The 22329-nt window shown below is 40.3% G+C and overlaps 2 protein-coding genes across 4 annotated transcripts; one reads left to right on the top strand and one right to left on the bottom strand.

Annotated features, from left to right (window-relative positions):
• Positions 1-48: 48 nt before the first annotated feature.
• Positions 49-6987, bottom strand: LOC141802364 (uncharacterized). The gene is made up of 21 exons (XM_074685913.1): positions 6831-6987; positions 6686-6744; positions 6518-6604; positions 6317-6435; positions 6075-6218; positions 5832-5921; positions 5567-5737; positions 5101-5203; positions 4432-4649; positions 3846-4002; positions 3555-3766; positions 3362-3476; positions 3038-3237; positions 2838-2952; positions 2593-2762; positions 2419-2510; positions 1591-1721; positions 1156-1345; positions 421-562; positions 247-343; positions 49-168 (listed from the first exon to the last, which is right to left on the bottom strand). Exons 1-21 carry the CDS (start codon positions 6851-6853, stop codon positions 101-103), a joined length of 2703 nt encoding a protein of 900 aa, XP_074542014.1. The 5' UTR covers positions 6854-6987; the 3' UTR covers positions 49-100.
• Positions 6988-8165: 1178 nt separating this feature from the next.
• Positions 8166-11528, top strand: kcns3b (potassium voltage-gated channel, delayed-rectifier, subfamily S, member 3b). Of its 3 annotated transcripts, none has more exons than XM_074685336.1 (3): positions 8166-8306; positions 8696-8858; positions 9414-11528. In XM_074685336.1, the coding sequence occupies exon 3, from the start codon at positions 9418-9420 to the stop codon at positions 10891-10893; it is 1476 nt and encodes a 491-aa protein (XP_074541437.1). In that variant the 5' UTR covers positions 8166-8306; positions 8696-8858; positions 9414-9417; the 3' UTR covers positions 10894-11528. The 3 variants fall into 3 exon arrangements, with proteins under 3 accessions (XP_074541437.1, XP_074541436.1, XP_074541435.1); XM_074685335.1 differs by having other exon boundaries at positions 8284-8306; positions 8654-8858; XM_074685334.1 differs by lacking the exon at positions 8166-8306 and having other exon boundaries at positions 8550-8858.
• Positions 11529-22329: the final 10801 nt, after the last annotated feature.

The raw sequence follows: 22329 nt of genomic DNA on the forward strand, positions 1-22329 counted from the left end.
TTGGATTCCTGTTGTGAGAGGCAATGAAACATGACTTTGAAACATTGATCAGAGTAATTTTTTATTAAAAAATAATCTTTAATAATTTTCTCAAGTTCTGTTAATTTAGAATGATGGGTCCTGATGTGACATGTTGAAAATCATCATCAGTGACAGCACGTCGTAGACCTGTGGAAGAAAAAGCAAAATGTATATTAGCCACTTTGAGGACATTTGTTTTTCACTCATTACAAATTAACATTTTACCTCTTCTCTTGTTTTCCTGGTTTGAACAGGGTCCATTACAAACTCCACCCAGAGGATTCCTTGGATCACAGATCACCACGTCACAGTGGACAAACACCTGCAACATTTCAATATTGATTTAAGTAATGTTCACTGAACCTGAAGCATATTAAAAAAACAAGAGCATTTTTTCACCTGTCGTCTCAAGTTATCTTTGTCTTCAGCGAACGCAAACATCTGAACTTCGAAGCGCTTAAAGTGAGATGGATACTGAACTCTACCCCCAGGCCAGACAGGATGGAGGATCAGCTGGTGTGGATCAACAGGATTTGCACAGCTGGAAAAAAAAGAAAATAAAAAGATAGACTTTAGATTTCAGCAGCATCTCCCTCATGCCTTGTTGGACACCAAATTTATAAGGAGAGAAAAAGGCTTTTTTCACATTTTAGTTCTTTACATGTCCAGTTTAGAAAAACAAGGCAATTAATTCCTCATTTACAACAAAATAGCACAATCAGCAATAAAGCAGAGTTCGTTTGGAGTCATGCCGGCATCAGCCAGGATAGCAGCATGCACCTGAAGCAGAGTGTTTGTCTCATTTCATGCTCCACATGCTTCAATTAAATGCTACATTTCCTTTCAGTTAAAACACTGGACAAAATGCTGGCCTGTCCAACCAAATAAAAACTCATCGCAGTGGTAGTGGTTATGAGTCTGTTAAGTTTAAAGGCAAGTTTGCAGTTCAAAAGGCAGAGACAACGTTGCTGAAGCTACCTTAAAAGTTCTCTAGAGCAAACCACATCAACTAGAAACACTGGAGCATCAGAAACAGGTCAGTGGTTGCAATTCTGTACATTTAAAAAAAAAAAAAAAAGCTAACGATGACTTTTTCCAGTAACAGTTAGTGTACAGGTAAAGATTCAGAGTTACCCATTTATTATGAGGTTCCATCTTGGTTGAGATGTCCTGTCCTCGTTCAGCGTGGCCCAGCAGTTCTCCAGCTCCAGTGATATTTTGGGGTTTGTTGACCTCATCAGCTCCAGCTCAAAATACAGTGGCTGCTGCAGGTACCTTGCTAAAGGGTAATCCTCAATTCTGTAAAACTCTCTGTAAGAGTCATCTGGATAAAAAAAAAAAAAAAACGGGAGGACATGTTAACCCAAATAAACAAGGACTCAAAACAGATCAAGGCAGGCCTGCCCACAGATTTTTTATGTGCAGCTTTGCCTTAATGTCCCCAAGTTTGTTGGACAATATGATCACATTAAAGCTTGGTTTAAGACACACAGATTAATAACAGGTATTCAAGAATCAATTCCCCCCACATTGAGGATATACCATTAAGATATTCTGACTTTTCCTTACCCAAAGCGAGTCTCATTTCCACCTGTAGCTCTCCCTTTGCGTTTTCAGCGTATGGTTCACTCCTTCGAGGTCTGGTGCGGAGGGCCACAGCGTGTGTTTTATTGATGTCATAATAACAAGACACCTTCAGCCTGGCAAAAAAAGAAAAAAAAAAGGTTGAAGATAAGGCTTTGATTTATCAAAGCAACATTTAACATCTTTGGCAATAAAAAGGTTTAGTTTGGAAAATCAGCCAGAATAGTTCAACTCCGTTTCAAAAAGTATCAGATCTGAGCATTTTTCAGTTTCATCCAATGAAAGTCTCAACAAGTTGAGTCAGTTTCTAGCTCTCGTTAGTTTCCCTTAATTTGCAGCACTGAAATAATTTCCTACATAATAATAGGACCAGTTCAAAGAATTTAATCCAGATCAAAATGATCTGGATTTGGAAATCCCATGTCTTGCTATCCATGATCAGGTAATCTGTCTCAGTTTTATGACAGTTTTTTAAAGCATAACTAGATTTGGTCATACTTATATAGACAGTTTTCAAGATGATCACATCTTGATTACCAGTGCTCTTAACATACCATAATGTGGGCTACCAGCTCTGTAAAGAACAGGTGTTTTTTTTACTTCAAGAAAAAAAAACAAAAAGTAACATAAGAACAATACAAGTGGATATTTTGAAAACCCCTGAAATGTTAAGAGGCTTAATGTCCTTTTTAAGCTCTGCTTTTAGAGGCCAGATCTGAAATTAAGCAATTAATATAGACCTCTGTAGATGAATCCTATCACAACTGATTTTTTTTTATTTTAAACTTAAAGTTAAAGTTTTAAGACACTCACTCATACTCAGGCTCGTTCCTTCCAGAGTTCCTCCTTTCAAGTTCATCTGGCAGAGAGATTTCATTCTCATACAGCATCATATTTGGCAAAAACTGAAGAAAGGGAAAGATTAAGTTCAAGGTCTATCTTAGGTCAGTTTCAGTCAGTATCAAGAATTTTTCAGCAGCATGCTACCTTCCTGGTTGTCCCACAGGAGTTTGCAGTGAAGACAAAATAAGCGTAGCGGTCGTCGCTGTAGGCAGGACCACAGGACGGGTCTCTGAGTGCGAGCTGACCTGGGATCAGGCTAGGAACAGACTCCAGTTTGACAGCCCAGGCAGTCATCGTTCCATTGGGGAAGCACTCTGAGAGACAAGAATAAGACTTCAGTTTGCATTGAGTGTTTGATGTAATAAAGAAAACTTGGTGAAACATCAAACCTGTCAGTGGTGAAACAAAATCACAAGCCAAGGAGAAGTCTTTGATGTTTCTGTTGGTTTCTGGATTCCTCAGGACGACGTCAATTCTGCTCCTCATGGTCGATGACTGAAAAGCCTGAGCGGGTTTGAAAAGAATGGAGACTCTTAACGCTAAAGGCACAAAGATTACGCTTCATTAATGAAACAGAATCTGATCATACCTCAAACACAACTTCAGGGGCTGTAAACGGCACCTCAAAACTGAAGTGTGTACCGTTGTCCATGAAGTTGTACTGCTGAGCCAGATGAGGGGTCAAGATACGATTTCCTACTACGGTCTGAAACTTGAACCCCTGTGTCCCATGTTTCACCAAGACAAAAAAGTTTTCTTCATCACAGCCACCAGAGATAGAGGGGGCAACTGAAAAGGGTGGAAATACATATTTGATCAGAAACTGCTCTGAAATCAAGTTTGTACATTTAAATCAACTAAAACAGCCTTCGAGAAGAACGTTTAACAAATAAGCCAACGTCAGAAAACGCACCAATGTCCACTAATTTGGCTTCCACATGAGCAGTGTGAGAAAATGGAACAAACTTCGGCAGGACCAGGAGGCCGAACATCATATGAAGAGAAAAGACCATCATCCCCGCTTCACTCTGATGGAAGATAAAGACTTAACTCAAACTGGAGAAACCAACAAAGTATTTTACTCTCAAGTTAAGCACTTAGTTTACCGTTCGCAGCACAACTCTGTCCATGAAAGGCACCTCCACTGAGAAGACCTTAGAGCTGCTGTTTGGATACATGTGCTCCATGATGCTAAAGCCTCTGAGATTGCCATCAGCCACAGTCAGAACCTCTGAAGGGAAGCTAATGTTCACTAGCGCCACATCAGAGCCAAAGGGCCCAAGCAGCACTTTGAACACCTGCTCCTTTGGGATAGTGTCTGAAGAAGAGGTTAAGAGAAAATTCAAACAACATGCTAGGAAATAATGGTATTAACAGAACCAAGAAATAAGACTCACTGTCAATAAGTTGCAGAGCTTGAGGCACAGCTGGTGTCGATATGGGAAGGAAGACTTTGTATCGTGTGTCCTCATGACTTGAGTCCTCGACCCAGAGAATCTCAAGCATCGGCTCGATTGTGTAAGATGTGAGGTACTGACCACCCCGAACATGACTCTGCAGGAATGAAAGCATCTTTGGTAAGGTGTAGTATTACCAACATTTAGAGGGCTTTAAAAAGTTGAGTCATGTTCATCGAGACAATGCACAAAATCACTTTAATGGAGGTAACATTTCTCTTGAAACCAAAATAGGTACAATTTTCTATATGATGATTTTTTAGAGTGAATTTGACATTAGCAAATTAACCAGTGTTGACAGCTTGAACCTTCATACAGGAAGATTTTTTTTCTGGGGTTCATTAAGTTTGTTGAAAAAAAACGAAGATCTTAAATCTCATCATCTAACGATCCTGATTAGTCATTTTTAGGGTTTTGACGCTGTAGAAATCAAGATTTGGCTCATTTGATCAATAATAAGCCTTATGTTTTTTCCTGTAATACTTTAACTAAAGATGCTGTGGTGGTCGTTTTCAGAGCCACTTACCTTAACAAAGCCACCAACAGCCCCAACAGGAATTTTAACAACGATATGCGTGTCTGTGACAGACAGGGAGTAACCTCTGGCAGCCATCTCAGCAGGGTCCAGCCTCTGACCGTTGACCCCCATGTGGACCTCCAGGAGATAGAACTGGTCAGAAATCAGAGGGTCGATCTGCTGCGGCAGGTACCAGCTGATTGTGTTTTCAGAGACCGAAACGCTTCCTGTGTGGATGAGAAGTGGCTGTAATGTTGACATACCAAAAAACAACGCTTTAAAAAAACATGTACTTGAGTTTTTTGCATTTTTAGCAATGAAGTGAGGCATTTGAGGATGGCAGGATGAGTCGCATCATAAATTTGCTACAAAGCTAAACAAGGGTACATTTCTTAGCATCAAGCTAGCCAAGCCTAGCTCAAAAGTTAACAGTAAACAAGTTGCTAAATGGCTATAATAAGAAAATTTTCTCAGTTTTAAGTTAATCAAAAATAAAAGTTTTTGATTGACTTTACAGCAAAAGTACACGAAAAGTAAAATTAGCATGACCAGTCATTCTTTGGGATATTGCAGTGAACAAAGAACTAAAAGGCAACTAGGTAAAATGATTAGAAGATATTTGGCCAAAACCACAGGTTATATAGTTTTTTGTGAAGTTAGCATTGATCCTGCTATTACCGTCAGGATTTGGACAAGCAACTGCTGCATCTATTTGTGTTGCCAGCCACTTCTTTTCAAACACTGTGGAGGTTTTGAGCACCGTCATGGGAATTCCTGCAACCTGTGGAGTTAAAGTTACAGAACATTATGCATGTTTGGTCCATTTCATGAGTTAACGAGTGAGTACCTGTGCGCACTGTTGAAACAAGAGAACATTAAACTCTCCAGGATACATGTAACTCAACAAAATAGAGGATGTAAATACTCCAAGGAGCAGCTACCCAATGTATACGGCCCTGCCAGCTGGATTTCAGACAACGTAATCCATTTAAATGGCAGTTTGATTACATTATTTGATCCAAATCCAATAGTTGACTGGCTGCAAGTGTAAGCAAGTGGTGAGTGGTCTAATGGACTGCAAGTAATTCACCCAGAGAGTCTGCCTGAGAGGAAGATTAAAATTTAGTGACTGCAGTCCACCTACAATCTGGTTGTACGTTTCCGATGAAAACCTTGGACTTCTCAGGAACAGCCTCGTAGCTGTGTTTGCAATCCCATAGCCATTCTTTCGGGCCTCAGCCACTTTCATCATCCTCTCCTCAGGAGTGAAGAAGACCAGTGTTGTGATTCTGAATCCTGAATCTATGAGCGGTTTCTGGAGGGACAAATATGACACCATGCTATCAAAAACAGGGGAGAAAAAAAAGTGTTGGGACATTTGAAAAAATGTTTAGATGAGCTTATGTAACCTCAGTGTCTCGTCGGGATGTAGGATTTGTCCCTGTGGCAGGATGTTCAGGAAGGACAAAGTCATCAGGAGCTGCCCTTTCAACAGACACCTAGAAATGAGGTCACACCATAAGAGATGATCAATCCATCCTCTCTCTTCTGCAGTGACGTCAAATGCACCAGCCTTGACGCTCACGCAGGACATAAAACAACTTATCATATAGACTAGAATATGACCCCTGAGTCCTCCTGCCTTCACTTGCCTCCATATAGTTGCGTGCACAGACAATTTCCCTGGAGGCCCAAGATGTGTAATGGCAGGTTTCAGCCACCTGGTACAGCTCGTCTTCACCCATCCGATTTCCATACAGGCGGAGGTTTAATGTTGTCGTGAAAGCTTTATCGTCCTACAAATGAATGGAAATGTGACGGGAAATGCTTACTGAAATGACAGGCACATTTGGAACCACTCTGTGAAAGAATATCTTCAGTGTTTTTTTTTTACCACATTTTGAGCAAAACAGTTTTGAAGGGAAGCATAAATCATGGCTCTCCCTTGCTGTTTTGTCAAACTGAAGCCACACTGAGAGGCTAAGCTTGGCGAAAGAGGGATGGCAGAGTTATCTGTGGGGAGAAAAAGAGGCCAGTTAGAGAGAAGAAGTGAGACAGAGTGGAAGAAAAATTGAATTCAGAAGTGTTCACTCACTGATCACAGCAGAAACTTCGAGACGATTTCCTCCAAGAGGACCAACATCCACACGCATGACATTTCCCAGGCATTGAGAGCGAATATCTGGGATTTAATGTTCATATTAGTTTACAGCCTGTAAAATAAATGTACTGTAATTCTGGACAAAAAATAAAAAAAGCTTACTAATAGACGGCTGGTTTTGAGCCCTGACGTACACAACTGCAATCAGGAGAATACACCACCTGAGAGAAAGTGAATCATCTTAGACGCAAATTTAAAAACGCCCAACATCTGAATGAAAGTGATGAATAAAAAACAAAACACAAACCCCAATCCAACTGATCGGCCCATAGCACAAAAGGTAGAAACAAGTAGCCTTAGAGTCCCTTTTTTCAGCAGTTTTATCTTCAGGTTGCAGTGGGAGTGAACTGAAAGGCCTACCCTTTGGGCAGGACGAGGATGTTAACAGCTTCACAAATAGACCCACACACAGGTGAATCACATTACAGCTTGATGGGGATGATTGAGCAGACCTCCATGGCTTGTAGTGACACTGCTTGAGAATACGCTCATTGTTGACTTTAAGGAAAGTCTTTTTTTTTTTCCAACGCTCAGTTTGTCTTAGCTTGTTCATACAACTCAAAAACTGGTGTTACAAATAAAAAATGAAATGTGGAAAAAAACATTAATGTACAAGTATTCAGTTTATTTACAAGAATCTTTGTTATTTTAATCACAATTCTATAAAAAAGAGTCAAAATGCATGATATTTGTGGAAAAAAGTGTATTACATGATGGGTTTAAAAGACATTGAACAAAAATACTGACTTCTCTCTGGTTGATAATTTTCAAAGCATGAAAACACACAAATTTAAATTTATAATGTAGACTATCATGTCCTCCTTAAGGTGGTGGCAGCTTCACTTTCACCACTAAACTCAAGATCTTATTTCTGTGGTGGTTGAATTAATCTGTTGCGATTTAAAGTGTGTTTCATTTGCTGATATACTTATAGAAAAATAAAGTTGCAAGTTTTCTGCTAATCAATGGTAAAATATTTGAGGCTCTAAAGTGCTGTCTTGACTTTTCTCTTGTTAAACTAAGTGTGTGTGAAAAGCTTCTTGACAACAAATCATGATTTAAGTTGACTATGATTTATTATTTATCTATTTATTTTTATTTATTTTGTGATGATAAATATCTATTTGTTCAACTTCGGAATATTTGTGACGAATCTGCTATTCATCAAACTAAAATGATGTGAAGCACTGTTTTTTTTTTTTTTTTTTTTTTTTTTTTTTTTAATATATTTACAAGATTTTTACAGAATTTTCAGGATAAATGCAGTTACAAAAACACAGAATTCAACAAAATGTATAACAAAACAAACAACATAAAACAAAGACTCGAGGTTAAAAAATAATTGAATAATATCAGGCAATATTCACACAACATTTTTTTGCCTAAGGGATTAAATTTTTTTCCCATATTGTTGAGATAGGACAACAATATGGCTTTGAAAACAATATTGTTTGGTGATGTGAAGCACTGATTCACGGGTCGGATGGTCGTACGTTGCGTCAGTTGTTGGCTAACGAAAACGGTTCTGAAAGGACGTAAACCCACGTATCTGTCACATATAAATCAGGGATGGGAACGAAATAGTCAAGTTTCATGCTTCAAGCTAGACATCTGGGAGACACTTACTTTTTTCCCCCTCAATAACAAATATCAAAATCAACACACTTTGTTCACGCACTGCAAATTGAGACCAACTGCAGCCTTTAGGGATCCCGGTATGAGGGTATGTTGTACTTTCCTGTCGTACCAAAAGCAGCCTGGTAGCAGTCCGCCTGCCAGCAGTGCTCTCCCAGATTGAAATGTCAATATGTATTTACTTACTTCCCTTCAGCCCAGTCTAGCTGTGCTCCTGCTGCCTTTAGTTACACCACTTTCAGATGAAACCGAGTGTGGTTTTAAATATTAAACATGCATTACATTATTGAAGGTTCACTCAGTATATATACAACTGTACGCTTAACGAAATAAAGCTTTATCTATGTTACCGTAATATAATAAATAGAACGGCATGGAAAAAAGACATTTTATTACAGCAATAATTCCTCTCAGGGTTTTCCGACATCTGTGCAGTCTCTCCCTCTCCTCCCACCTCTCGCCCCTCCCTTTCCCAAGCTGCCACAGCTCCAGTGTCCCGCCTCAGACTCCTCTTGTCCCGTCAGGGAAGCAGCAGCTCTGCTCCCTCTTCCTTCACCGACCTGCGAGGTTTACTCCCAATGTAAACACTGAACCAGCTGGATAAAAGTTATTTTAATGGAAATAAAGGCTTCAAGTACAGGTGAGTGTCAGCTTAATGCTTGTTAAGAATCAAAAAAGTAGCTAACTTGTTATTGAAAAAGCTTTGGTAAAAAAAATATTCAAGTGCTATTATGCAAAATGTCTGCATGGGGGAATGCAAAATGGCACGTTTTGTATTTCTAGGAGAGCTCACATTAGTGAATAACAATGAAAACAACTGAAATCAGCTGATGTTCACAGCATCAGTTGATTTTTAGCGTAAAAATTACATAAAGGATTCAGTTTCAACTTGTTGCCTCTTTTTCTGAGTGGTGGTCTATTCCACTCTGCTAATAATCCAACACTTCAGCCCTTCAAGAAGTGACAGTGCAACACGCTTCTTCACCCACTCCAGCTCAGGCCATTTCCTGTGTGTGCTGTATTGATTTTTTCTTCCTTCAGAGGACTAATGTGCTCGACAAACAGTGGAGTCAAACGTGGTTTGATCCTTCTGAATAAATGCATCAGTCACAGTTCTGGCTGAAAATGCTTGTTCCGCATTTTCATGTTATAAAATCTATAAATTCACAGTCATATTTCTTATGCATGTCATTAGGACCATGGGGTATGGGCAATTCCTCCACCGGCGGGGCAATGAGGAGGACCAGATCTGCCTCAACGTGGGAGGTGTACAACATAAAGTGGATCCAGACACGCTGCTACGCTTCCCTCACACTCGCCTGGCTCGTCTGCTGCGCTGCCAAAACGAGGCATCGATTCTGGAGCTGTGCGACGACTACAGCCCGGCAGAGAAGGAGTATTACTTTGACAGGAATCCACGTGTGTTCCTCTGTGTGCTCAACTTCTATAACACAGGACAGATTCACATGATGGAGGAGCTGTGCGTCTTTTCCTTCAGCCAGGAGATTGAGTACTGGGGCATCAAGGAGCTGCACCTGAGCTCCTGCTGTAGCAACTGGTACCATGAGAGGAAGGAGTACATCGAGGACAGAGACTGGGACATCAGGAGTGATGAGCACCAGCCTAGCTTGGACTCTTCCTTCGAGGAGCTCTCTGCTCTGGACAAAGACCTGGCTAAGTTTAAAGGTGCCTGGTGTGCTGAAGTGAGGAGCTACATCTGGCTCCGTCTGGAGGACCCTGGTCACTCCACAGCATCAAAGATTATCGCTGTGGCTTCCCTCAGTGTGGTTTTGACCTCGATCATTGCCATGTGTGTCCACAGCATGCCTGATTACCAGTGCATAAATGACCCTTTCCTTTCCATCCTCGAAGTGATCTGCATTGCTTGCTTCTCTGTTGAGTTCATCATCAGACTGATCGTTGCCCCCTCCAGCAGGAAGTTTCTTGGAAACCCCTTAAACATCATAGATGTTGCCTCCATTTTACCATTTTATGCCACTTTAGCTATCGAAACAGCTGACAAGGAAACTGCTGAGGAGAGTGAGGACTTACAAAATGTGGGGAAGGTGGTGCAGGTTCTGCGCCTCATGAGGGTTCTTCGAATCCTCAAACTGGCTCGACACTCTATTGGGCTGAGGGCACTGGGATCAACAGTCCGCCACAGCTACCAAGAGGTGGGTCTGCTCCTGCTCTTCCTCTCCGTGGGGATCTCAATCTTCTCTGCCCTGATCTACTTTGCTGAGAAAGAGGAGGAGAGCACAGATTTGGGGACTATTCCATCAGGGTGGTGGTGGGCTACAATCACTATGACCACAGTGGGTTATGGAGACACCTGTCCTGTGACGCTTCCAGGGAAGATTGTGGCCACTTTGTGCATTGTCTGTGGACTATTAGTGGTTGCTCTACCCATTACCATCATCTTTAATAAGTTCTCAAAGTACTATCAAAGAAACAAAGCCATGGAGGGAAGGGGTATCACTAAACCTGAGAGACAAGACCCTGAACTCCCTCATTATAACATCAGAGACCTGTTCACAGGGAGCATGTACCCGTTTATTGGAGGACTCGCCTTCAGAAACAGTTTGAGCACCGCGGGTGATGACACGGATGCTTCCAGTCTCCAGGACATGGAGATGTACAATAATGACACTTGCGAAAATGAAACAGCAAAATGAGGTTCCTCTTTACACCGGCGAAGTCATCATGTGTCTCTTAGAGCGCTCCATCACTGACCTGCCTCCTTGCACTGTCTCCTTCCTCCCCGGAGAAATACTGTGGCCATGACTTCCTCTTTTTTATCTACAGGGGAATAGCTTGTGAGATATACTGTGACCCCAAAACCGGTAAATCATGAGGAGGTTATCTGAACCATACTTAGAGGTTTGAAAGCCCATTTTCTGCTTGAGAAAAATGCATGTAAGTGGCCATAATGTTAATGTTTTTCAAAGTAATGCCCTGTATTGATCTGTCTGCCTGCTGAAAGTTCAGAACGACAGTTCGATGGATGCAAAACTCTTGAATGACAACAGCACTATTTGATGTCAACAAATTGCTTCATAAATCTCTGAGGTGGCTGATGTGCAGCCTGCATGTAAAAAATGGATGCAAAAGATCTGTAAAATATGCAATGCTCTTGATGCACCATTCTCCATCAGAACACTGTGGAAACCACTGATTTTACAGATTATTGTTGTGATATTTTTCTTTTGGACAGATGTTTTGGCATGCACAATGACTCCTGTGGGGTAATTAATGTAGACATGGAATAAAACTCAGTGACATTAAATTTATGACAAAAGGATAATGTTGGTCGTAAGTCTCCCTCATTTAGATTCAGCATGTCCTGGCTTTAGTATCTCCTAATATTCAAACTAGGGATGCACAGATACCGATCCTGGTATTGGGTATTGGTATATCAGTGCTCCTCAAAGGTGGATCAGTATCGGTGGGAAGGGGCCAACCCATGGTGCTATTTCATAGTTTAAATAAATATTAACATCAGTAATTCTATTTACTTATTTTTATCCTTTTACCCACAACATTAACCAGTCTTATCCCACAGTAGGGCATGCTGGTTATTATTTAACACTGGTATTGGATCTGTATCAATATCGGTCGATACCCAAAGCCCAGGTTTCGGTATTGGAACCAGAAAAGTTGAATTGGCACATCTCTAATTCAAACCTAATAGTACCTGACACAATCTATCCTTCAGGGGTAAAAACAAGCGAAATCATAGCAGGAACTTTCTTCACTCTCATCTGTTTCCTAAAAGTATCGACATTCTGTCTCATTTCATAATCCACGCTTGGATGAGCAGCTGTTCCATAACAGAGCAAGAGATGCAAAATGTGTTCTCTCTGCAGGGGTCTCGGAGGTGTGGATGGGAAGCAGTTGACCTGAAGCATCTACTCTTAGAGCCAAAGCTCTGCCATTTTCCTCAGATTGACTTTGTCTGTTTGATTCTGTACTGGCTGAACTCTGTATATGAAGGAAATAAAATCTCTAACGAGGAGTTGAGGCAGCTGGTTTCAACATAGATTTACAAGTTACACCTCAGCACATCACGTCTTTGCTTCTGCAGGCTGACAGCAGCCTAATGTTAACAGATAAGCCCATTTCTACCTGTTCATTCGTTAATTGTTGTAAATGAGTTTCGATTACTTGGCTTCCTGTTCCAGATTTGCATCACTTGGGATATTTGCATAGAGATGAGTCCACACTTAGTTTTCTGCATTCGTCAGCTGCCATTCATTTTAACAACATTCACACAGTCCAGTCATTTGTAGTAAAGAGGGCACCTGAGTATATGAAGAAGCCCATCACATTGGATTTTTAAGGGGGAAATCCCAAAGTTAGAGGTCACAGTGACCTCACATCTGTCCCTGTACCTACCGAGGCTAAAAATGGTCAGGACACATTTGTTATCAATGGCTGTAAAATTGTCTGAAAATGTCTGAGTGCTTCTGGCTCCTTTTCCCAGTACTACATAAACTTCAATTTTTAACATCTGGTAAATGATTATTGCACATTGTATGAAAGTATCAGAAGTTTAAAAGAAGAAAAACATAGAAACTGAATTGATTTTTTAAATATATATATATTTTAGTGAGTCAGTACATTTTGATTGATAAAAAAGCACAGCCTTTCAGCTCCCTGGGCTGCCAGTTAGCAGTGGAGTATTTTGGATTGGACAGAAACTCGAGGAGTTACGGTATTCAGTTCGAAAGCCGTTCAGCATTTTCGCGGTATTTCTGTTATTTTGCTTTGCGGGGGCTACGTCACATGCTCGTGAATACCGTAATAAACCAAATATCACCTAAATTCTGAAGCTGCCAATCAGGCTTCCAATGCCATTTGTATGTTTTTAATGAACTTACGTGACAGAGTTACGGTAATGACCCCCAAGCCCATGGCGCAGTCGCAGAAGGGAGATGGTTAGGATACTCCTTCAGGACCTTTTGTACGTAAGTCTTTTTTTCTCTCATTTGCACAGGTTACAAAAATTTTATTTCATTGTTATCTCTTTTAGAATATAGTTTTCTGTTGATAAAGGGCGTGTGGGAGGGGGGCAACAGTCCTTGGGGCTTATCTGGAATAACCAACAACCACAGAAACATAGTTTTATGTCCAGCAAATAAAGTAGGCTAAATATCTGGAATTTGTCAGACAACAAATGATAATGTGCTCCACTATTTTTTTCTGCTTTTTTGTAGAACAGTATCCAGGTTTCAACATTATATATATATATATATATATATATATATATATATATATATATATATATATATATATATATATATATATATATATTGTCGATCAAAGAGCATGTACAGAACATAAAAATATTTTAGTAACCAGCAATATACTTTTAAGGTAGGGCAGTGACAGCAAACACCTGGCACTGGGTAAAATGTCCAAAGTTTGTTTTACTTTAAGGACGATGAAGCCAAAAAGTTGTCAAACACAACAACACACAGGAAACAATTAACTCAAGCAAGGCGTAGTTGTGTTGATTTTAGTGGAGAAAGTTTTGTTTGTTTTTCTTAAAAAAGGGTCTGCAGCAGGTAATGTGAATTAAAATCCAAACATGGTGAGCAGGACATCAATAAGGAGAATACTATAGGTTGTTCCTCCCATTAATTACATTCACCTACTAAATCTTTAAACAAACACAAAACACGAAATGCTGAGTTGAAGATCATTGTATTGATTTGAAAATGATCTATGCATCCAGCTTAAAAAAAATAAAATAAAAAAAACCTCAATTTGGAAACACTTCTGGTGTGGCAATTTACGCTCTGAAGCCTCCTAATGCAACAACAACAACAACAAAAAAAAAACATTCAACTGGGGATCATAATTCACAGTCCAGTTAAAATATTAGCTAAGTTTTTGTCATTATTTACATTCAACTCAACATTTTCATCGGTGGTAAAGTCAGACAAGGTGAGGGGTTCATAGAAAATGTTAAAAATGCCAAGCCTACAAGATTTAATTTGATGTGTGTAATCAGCTTGTCCTTGGCATCATTTCAAGAATTGTTGAGAGTTTTGACCAATCAGGATCAAGTATTAAACATGGCAGAACTCTTCATGGATGCTTATTTTTATTAAAAATGACAGCTTTGGTGATTCTTTGACTAAAGCTGTTTTAATAAATGTATTCATACAGTCTTAAACAACAGTGTAAAACTTCAGTGCTTGGTTCAGTGTGTGATCTTAACTTGCAGAAAACTTTACCAATTCCATTGATAGTTTCTAAGCTTGAGGCAAATCTTTATTCAATGTTTGAGAACAGCTGATCTCAGTCCTTTTTGTTGAGGAATCCATCCTCAATGTTGTAGATGATCCAGTGCCATCAGCAACAGAAAATAATCGTGTTGCGTTCCTGACCATTACCCTGAGCCTCGTGGGTTTCGGTGTCTGTTCCAATGAGGGAAATAGGAGTCAATATTTCGTCACTTTGCTCCCAGCAAAAAGGCCTTCTCTTATTGAACTTGTGTCAGGATGTTTAATATTTCCCATGAATTGCTACGGCTGCTGTGTCTCATATGACTTCCAAAAATGTTGGTGTTTAAAGAGGTCATTTTGGTCGCTAATATGTAGTTTGCTACACGCAGCTCATTGTATTTGCAAGCGGAGACAGAGTTAGAAATTAGTTATCCCTGTTGTCTAATACTTCCAAATGGAAAGGTTGTTAATTTAGCAGGATTTTGATGTAAAACAGCTTTGGTTCAAACAAACAAATGAACATGGGACCACATAAGCTGACCTACTCAGGTGACAAGATTGATATTCCAAATCATAGAGTGGCCATTACAAAGGACATAAATAACGCAGGTCAAGTGATTGTTACTGTTTGGCTGGAGGAAACCTATTACCTGGAAAGGTCACAGTAGATGTAGTGCAGAAATAACAAGTGTTGCGTTTCAAACTTCTCCCGTAGGCATTTAGTCCTTTGAGTGAACAACAACCTTCATTACACTGAGATGAAGTTGCTTACTGTGATGTTTCTGCCACTGCTGCTGGGTCCAATGAAATCTTAATAAAAGCTGATTGGATGTAGTAGAGCGTTATACCACCAGGAAAAAAAAGGTGTCACTGAACCATCAACTGTCAGTAAAACTGTGGTAACTCAAAGTCATCAAATTGGTTTTATTTTAGTGTTTCGTTTTTACTGGCATTTTGATGGTGAAGTAGGAGGTCTCTTTCTAAGCTGAGGGAGTATCAAAACTAGTTTTGGTTCACCTGAAGAGGAAACAACATTCTAACAACAATGACAGAGATGGATACAGCTGTAGCTCTCTATGTTTTTATGTTAGTATGAGCCATGGTGTTTGTTTGTTGTGTTGAAGCCATAGACTGCATGAGCACAAGCAACACCATTTATCATGGTCATCTTCCTCTTTGGGCTGAACACCAAGGCATACTGAGACCTGCTGCATCCTGCTGAATTCAACCATAGTCCTATACCAATCATATTATCTAGATGTGTCAACCGAGCCATGCTTAGTCTACTAAGCTGTGTACGTGTATTTAAATAGTCTGATTTCTGATGCTGCATGTGAACATATCAAGTGTAATCAAGTAATGATAAGTTCCTTAAGGCACATGGTGGACATGTTGAATTTAAGTCACTGTAGCAAAATATGGCAAGTGCTGAAGTATGGCCGCCCTCACCAATATGTTCTGTAATAGTCTACAACAGGTTATTGAAAAGGGATTGCAAATCATTTTTATGAAGAGTCCAACATTTGATTCCAGTAATGGGTATGAATCAGTTTTACATGAAGCCTCAGGGTCCACAGAGGTATTTGACCTCACACAGAGGAAAAAGGTGATGGATTTGTAATATGAAGCAAAAGAGAGATTTTATGTTTTTGTTTGACTCTACTGGAGCCAGTTGGTTTAAGTTTTTAATTATTGAGATTCAGTCAATTAAAATTGAAATGCATGACAAAGAGATTAGCTGGCATTGAGTATGTACGCCGTCTTTCTGCTAGCCAAAGTGACACATGTTCACTTGATAAAAGGACAGTAAAAGAGCTATATTTCTTGATAATAAAGCATTTTTTTCTGTACTGGTTGATCTTTCATTTTTTCTTCCAGTTCATTGGCTCTTGCTCTGACATAGTTCTGCTCAATTGCACAAAATATCAGTTTGAAAGTAGTTGAATCGGATAGGTTTTATCTCAACCAGAAAGTCAAATATTTCTAAAACTTAAATGAGCTGTACCATAAATCTGTGATGCTACTCAGAAAAAAACTAAGAAACAAGAAAGAGAGGAGATGAGATTTAGTTTTTAATATTTCCATTAGTTTCTGTAAGCTGATTTAAAATGTTTTGATCTGAGTCAGAACACAGCACATCTCACCACAGAACAGCTTACAGTCAGCTCACTTTCACTCAGCCATTACCAGCAGCAGTGTGGTTTCAGCTCAGGATCAGATATAACAATGACACCACTTTGTTTATATTTGGGTCCTACTTCTTTTTCTCATGCACGTTTATTACAGCAGCTGAGGCTGGGTGGAAATTGTTATTGTTTCAGTCCATTATCGTTTATTTCTCTGACAGGGGTAGGGCTTTGGCCAGGCAATAAATAAATCATTCAGTTAAGTAACCTTTCCACAGTTCTTATTCTCGTCTAGCCAAAGTAATGCTTAAATGTATTTTCTCTTAAACTGCTCATTCTTCCCAGCACTTTCTATCAGGTTCTTACAGAGAGTTCTCTGGAGAACCTTTTCAAGCTTGACTTAGTTTGACCTCAATCTAAACTCAAATATACTTAAATTTACTTGAAGCTTTCTTCCAAACTGCCCAGCTGTGTAATTCTTCGATCTTAATGGTCATAATCCCATGATAATTGTGTCTCCCAAAGCAAAAGGTCAGCCAGTCATACACGACACACAATCAATCCATATGAAGGAGTCCAGCACATTTCACCTCTGCCTGTTAACACTGTGGCAAATACATTAGTTTACACTGACACTCAAAAATAGTTTGCTTGACTTGGAGGACTCTGGTTCCTGCCTGCAACCCAGGCTATGGCAGCTGAGCTGATTGCTATGAGCTGAGTGCATTGTACTACAAACCCAAAGATGAAGTGTAAGCATAACAGATTCATGAGTGATCTGCATTCAAACGTGAAAAATGCCAGCACTGTTCCAGTCTTGGAAAAAAAACAACAACTTTGACTCCCCTTCACCTCACCTTGTGCACTGCAGTGTGACTTATCCCATTAAGAACAAGAGCACCCTGCAGCATTTCAATTACCCTCTCTGGCCATGCTTATTGTCCGCCATTAAAAATGTGCACGGGAAACCCTCAGCAATTACAGAGGCAGAGATTAGCAGATAACTCAGCGTCCCATGTGTGGCCTGGTATCCATCTCAGAGGCCTCTCAGAGGTCTGACTTCAGTCCTCGGTGTCCTCGCACAAATCCAGTTCGCTCTCAGTGGCATGGGCTCTTTGGGGATTTTGCTCTTACAGAATTAATTTGTGTTTGTTGGGACAGTTTACGTGAGGTTACAACCTAAACAGGATAAGGGCGCTTAAAACATGAGAGTTCACTGGAAGCGGGCAGATTCTGCTGAGTCAGGAAGTGCCTAAAAACTTTGGTAGGTAGTTATGGTGGTATTTCAAAACTTTTCTTTTTGTCTCATATTTTAATTCAAGGCTTTTGTTCCAGGTTTTGTTAAATCTGCTATGCGTTTATACTGGTCATGTTGAGTCCAAAATCCTTTCAATGTAGTCTTAAACAAATCAGATTAATCACACCAATTTGAGTCAATTCTGAATCAAGTGTGAGTTGAGTCATTATAATAATAGTTATGTATTATGAACCGACTGTGTAGGAGCCTCTGGCTGTGAAGAGAGCACATTTCACTTCTTTACATTAAGTCCCGACTTATCCTGTTAGCGTGCCTGGAGGTCTGGAGTCTGAAGTTATTGTGCTGGGAGTTAATGTGCACTGCTGCTCTTCATTCGTCTTGCCGTGGGGTCACTGAGGAAGTTTCATGACCTCAAAAATACCAGCAGTCCACTTTCTTATACCTGGTGGTTGAGTCACTGTTGTTGTAATGTGATGTAATCATCTGTCTGTAGGCTAACTTTCAGCATTGGGTGCATCGTAAATGGATGTGTTCCATTTTTTTCCCCAGTCTTCTTATCAATTAGAGAAGGGAAAACGTTTTTTTTTTTCAGTGTACTCATTAGAATCAGTTCAGTGAAATTATTTGTTTAAAAGATTTGTTTACCGAATCGTCAGAATTTAGCAAGCTGAAACACAGTCGAACGCTTAGTTCTACTCTCAATCGGACTGAGAACAGACGATGGGCTGAGAGTTTTGTGGCATCAAGCTACAGTTTTCCAACTGAATGCTGCTAAAACAGTCATTCTGGTTGCTACGTTGAGTACACAGATCATTCACTGACTGTCTAACTGACTGAGAGAGAGACTCGCGGACAGAGCTCCTTTTCAGTTTGTTTGGTCATTGAATGGCTGAAAGTGAAAGTCCCAGACTGCACTAGCCTCAGCTTGTTCAGTTCATTTAGTGAGTGAAAGAACTGAACGAGAGCCCGTCTCACCCAGTCAGTCAGTGAGTGATTCGTGGAGGAGCTTCAGTTCAGTCCACTAACTGAACTGGCTGACTGAACTGAAAGGAATTCATTTATTATGTTCACTGGCTGACTGAACATGTGAGAGTCCTCAGCTTCAGTCACACACACTGTGCTGACTGAAACATAAATAATTGAGCTCGTCGTAAGTGGATGTTAAAACGGTCAGCTGAGTCAAATTAAGTTGGCTTTATGAGCCATTTGAAACCTGAAAGCAGCTTTAAAAAGTACATATACTGTTGGGTCGAATGTTTAAGATGCTATGAGGAGGATCTGTTTTAATTGCACTCCCTCGCCACCTTGTGGGGTCTCAGTACACTGTCGTAGATTACTTCAAGTGAGGCATGTGTTTGTTTTGGGTGGAGATCAGATTGAATCAAAAAGACAACTTTTTACTGGATATGATGCGCTAAGGTATTTATCAGTACAGTTATGTAGCGCTACGGTTTGAAACGTGACATTTATCAAATGTTGTAGCAGCCGGCAATATGTAGTGCCATCGGCAACATGGTGCTCCGATGTATTGTTAGGCTAACGTGACAACAAGTAAGTAGTTTAGTAGCTGTTTATATTTAGCGCAACTGGAAGTTTGGTGCTCTAAGACATGTTTGTAATTTGTAATGTTAGTGAATTAAGCTCAGATGAATTTAAGTATGAAGGAGACCTGTATGTGACAACACACAACCCATTTTTTTCTGTTTTAGAAATCTTTTGCCTTACAGCATACTTACCTATTCTGCTGTAGAGGTTTAGTTTAAATGAAATGTAGCCCCACTTCATTACTGCCTTAGAGAGCATATTTTTCCTCTTTCTCTGTTTTTATCACAGGCACAATAAACCAAACACTTGTTTAAAGCTTCCCAAAGATTTATCCCATTTTGAATCACAGGCTTATAAGCATTATACGAATTGAATTTACATTTCATGAATGTGTTTCAGAGTGACTGAGCAGAGCTAGTCCCATCATAAAGATGGAGTGGGCAGAATGAGAAGTGTGGAAAACATGACGGCAGCTCTTAGCCTGGATGATGAACAGACACTATCCACAGAGAGTTGTAATAGAGAGAGCAAGGATTTAATGGAAGCTGTAAAAAAGGGCAAGAGGGCTGTGAGTCCTGCTAATGAATCAGAAGAGGCAAAAAAGGAAACACAGAGAGAGACAGAGAGAGGGGGGACAGAGCAGAGGAGGGAATGTCCAGGGTGAAACACTGTACATCCTTTAAAGCACCAATCTGACATGGACTCGCACAGAATTTCCAGCTTTTCCTCTTTTTAGTGCTTCATGAGTCACAGCTCAGGAGGATGCAGTGAGGTTGGATAGACAGGATTTAATTGAACACAGCAACTTTCAGCAATATGAGAAATATGTCTGTCTCCAGTTCGAGAAGTGTCCTAAAAATCAATAACTATCTGTCAGCTGTTGTTATAAATCTAGCAGTACTTGAAAACAACTTCTGTATGTGTGAAGAACATAACCAGGAACGTAACAACAAATTTTTCTGAGACGTAGTCATCGCCTGTGCCTCAGAAATCTGCTGGTCAAGCCAAAGTATTGATTTCTGGCCCCTGTTGGCACTTTCTACGACACAAATTCAGCTGATATAAAATGGCAAAGATCCTCCAGGTAAGCATGTTTACCAACTGAGCTGTCAATCCTGGCTTTATACCTCCATCAGTGGCACCAAATAGCAAACTGAAATGAAATATGTCAGAAAAAAGAACAGAGAATTGTTTTAACATAGATATGTGTTCTCTCAGTAGGCAGGAGGGATTTATGACCTGTACTGCAAACAGTCATCAGTGGGAGCTTTTATATTTTGGCATCACTTTTAGGAAGCTGCTATGTCCTCCATCTTTTTTTACACGGTTTCTGATGAGACTTTGTGTGAACAAAAAAAATAAGTACATTGACTTTTACAAGACCTGAGTACATTGACTTTTACAAGAATGTAATGTGACCTTAGCACAATTTATACTTGTGTTGACCCTGTACGCAAGAGCTGTAGATCTGTATAGCCCTGGACCTACACAGAAGCCAATGTACCCAGTCTGATGTGCAAAGCTGAAAAAAGAATTACCTATATGTTGAAACAGCACAGACCACACGCTCTATGACTGGTCCGTTGTGAAAGAAGCCCAGTACGTCTCCCATGATGTTTGTTTTCTTCTTTGCAACTGCAGCATGATCAGTTGCTGCTCAGCACTTAAAGGTCCCATATTATGCTCCTTTTCTGCAGTTTAATATGGATCATTACTGTCTTCATGAAATGGTAGTAACATGTTTTGGTTCAAAAACACAATAAATCAAGCAGAGCAGCATTGTTTCCAGGCTCTCATAGCCCCTCTGTTCAGAACGCTCTGATTTAGTGGGCGTGACCTTCATATGTAAATGAGCCACCGCTGATACCGCCCGCTCTTCCACATCATTGAGAGCGGCGCCACGAGCTCCAAGTGCACAATGTTTAGAAAACAGCGAAACTTGTTTACCGTAGCATCACAGGCTAAAACAACAGGCTAACCACAGCTTAAGTTAGCATCCTGAAGCTAACACAAAGACAGGAGGGACACTAAGGAAAAGCTCCTACATCTGCTCCACAGCACACAGCATTTAAAGTACTCACATTTCCAGGGTCCGAGGTTTGTTGGTGTATGGTTGGTAATGCGCCTGGATTCAGGACCAGTCTATTCGCTAGCCCTCTGTTGGACTGTCCAAAGTTGTAAAAGCAGTCGGCCGTGAAGTGACTGTTACAACTTTGGACAGTTTTACTGAGTGTAGCTGGCACATTTCCTTGATAAATGAACTCTAGCCACTTAGTCTTGTCTTCCTCCGAGATGAGAAGCTTGTGCATGGAACTATGTGGCTGTTTACAGCCAAAAACAGAGCAGTGATGGCTCTTCAACTTTGGCATTCTCCTCCCTGCTGCTGGAGAGGGGAGAGGGGAGTGGGCGGGGAGGGGTTCAGGGGTATCTGGTTCGGGTGGACCAATCAGGTCAGATTTGCTCCTGATTGGTCAAAAAAGGGAATCGCTGACGTCAGCAAATCCCCAAAATCCAAACAGCTCGTTTTAGGTCAGGATTTTGCATTCACAAGCACTACTAAGTACAGGTTTGGTCATTAAATATCACATTTGTGGGCTGGGAGGAAAGCCAAAGACCCACAAATTTCCCTAAAAGACTTAATAAAGTGATTTTTGCACAATATGGGACCTTTAAACATAAAACACTTCCCTGGCCACAGACTGTCGACATGACTACACCGGTGTTCAGGCAGAGAATTGCACACACAAGTCTGTAGTGCTCACACCTGTGCAGGTCAATGCAGATGTTTTGACCATGTGACAAACCTGCAGTGTTTTGGCTACTTCCTTTAGTTTATCAGAAATAGCTTTGCTGATCTGTGTTGAATCTGGCTGAGATGTTTTCAGGTTTGATAGACTAAGTGTGCAGACTATTCCTGTCTAACACATTGAAGGAAAGAAGGGTTACTTT

The sequence above is a fragment of the Halichoeres trimaculatus genome, unplaced genomic scaffold (assembly GCF_033239565.1).
Source record: "Halichoeres trimaculatus isolate MK-OKI-2021-1 unplaced genomic scaffold, fHalTri1.1 fHalTri1_scaffold_13, whole genome shotgun sequence".
Lineage (NCBI taxonomy): Eukaryota > Metazoa > Chordata > Actinopteri > Labriformes > Labridae > Halichoeres > Halichoeres trimaculatus.

What these genes read in the sequence shown, in the direction of transcription:
- LOC141802364 (XM_074685913.1), bottom strand. Translation starts at nt 6,853, where the DNA reads ATGGGCCGATCAGTTGGATTGGG. An exon ending in CCCCTGAAGTTGTGTTTGAG is followed by an intron (nt 2,953 to 3,037) that starts GTATGATCAGAT and finishes AAACCCGCTCAG; the next exon opens with GCTTTTCAGTCATCGACCAT. An exon ending in TGGAACCTCATAATAAATGG is followed by an intron (nt 563 to 1,155) that starts GTAACTCTGAAT and finishes TTTTTTTTCCAG; the next exon opens with CTGTGCAAATCCTGTTGATC.
- kcns3b (XM_074685336.1), top strand. Translation starts at nt 9,418, where the DNA reads ATGGGGTATGGGCAATTCCTCCACCGGCGGGGCAATGAGGAGGACCAG.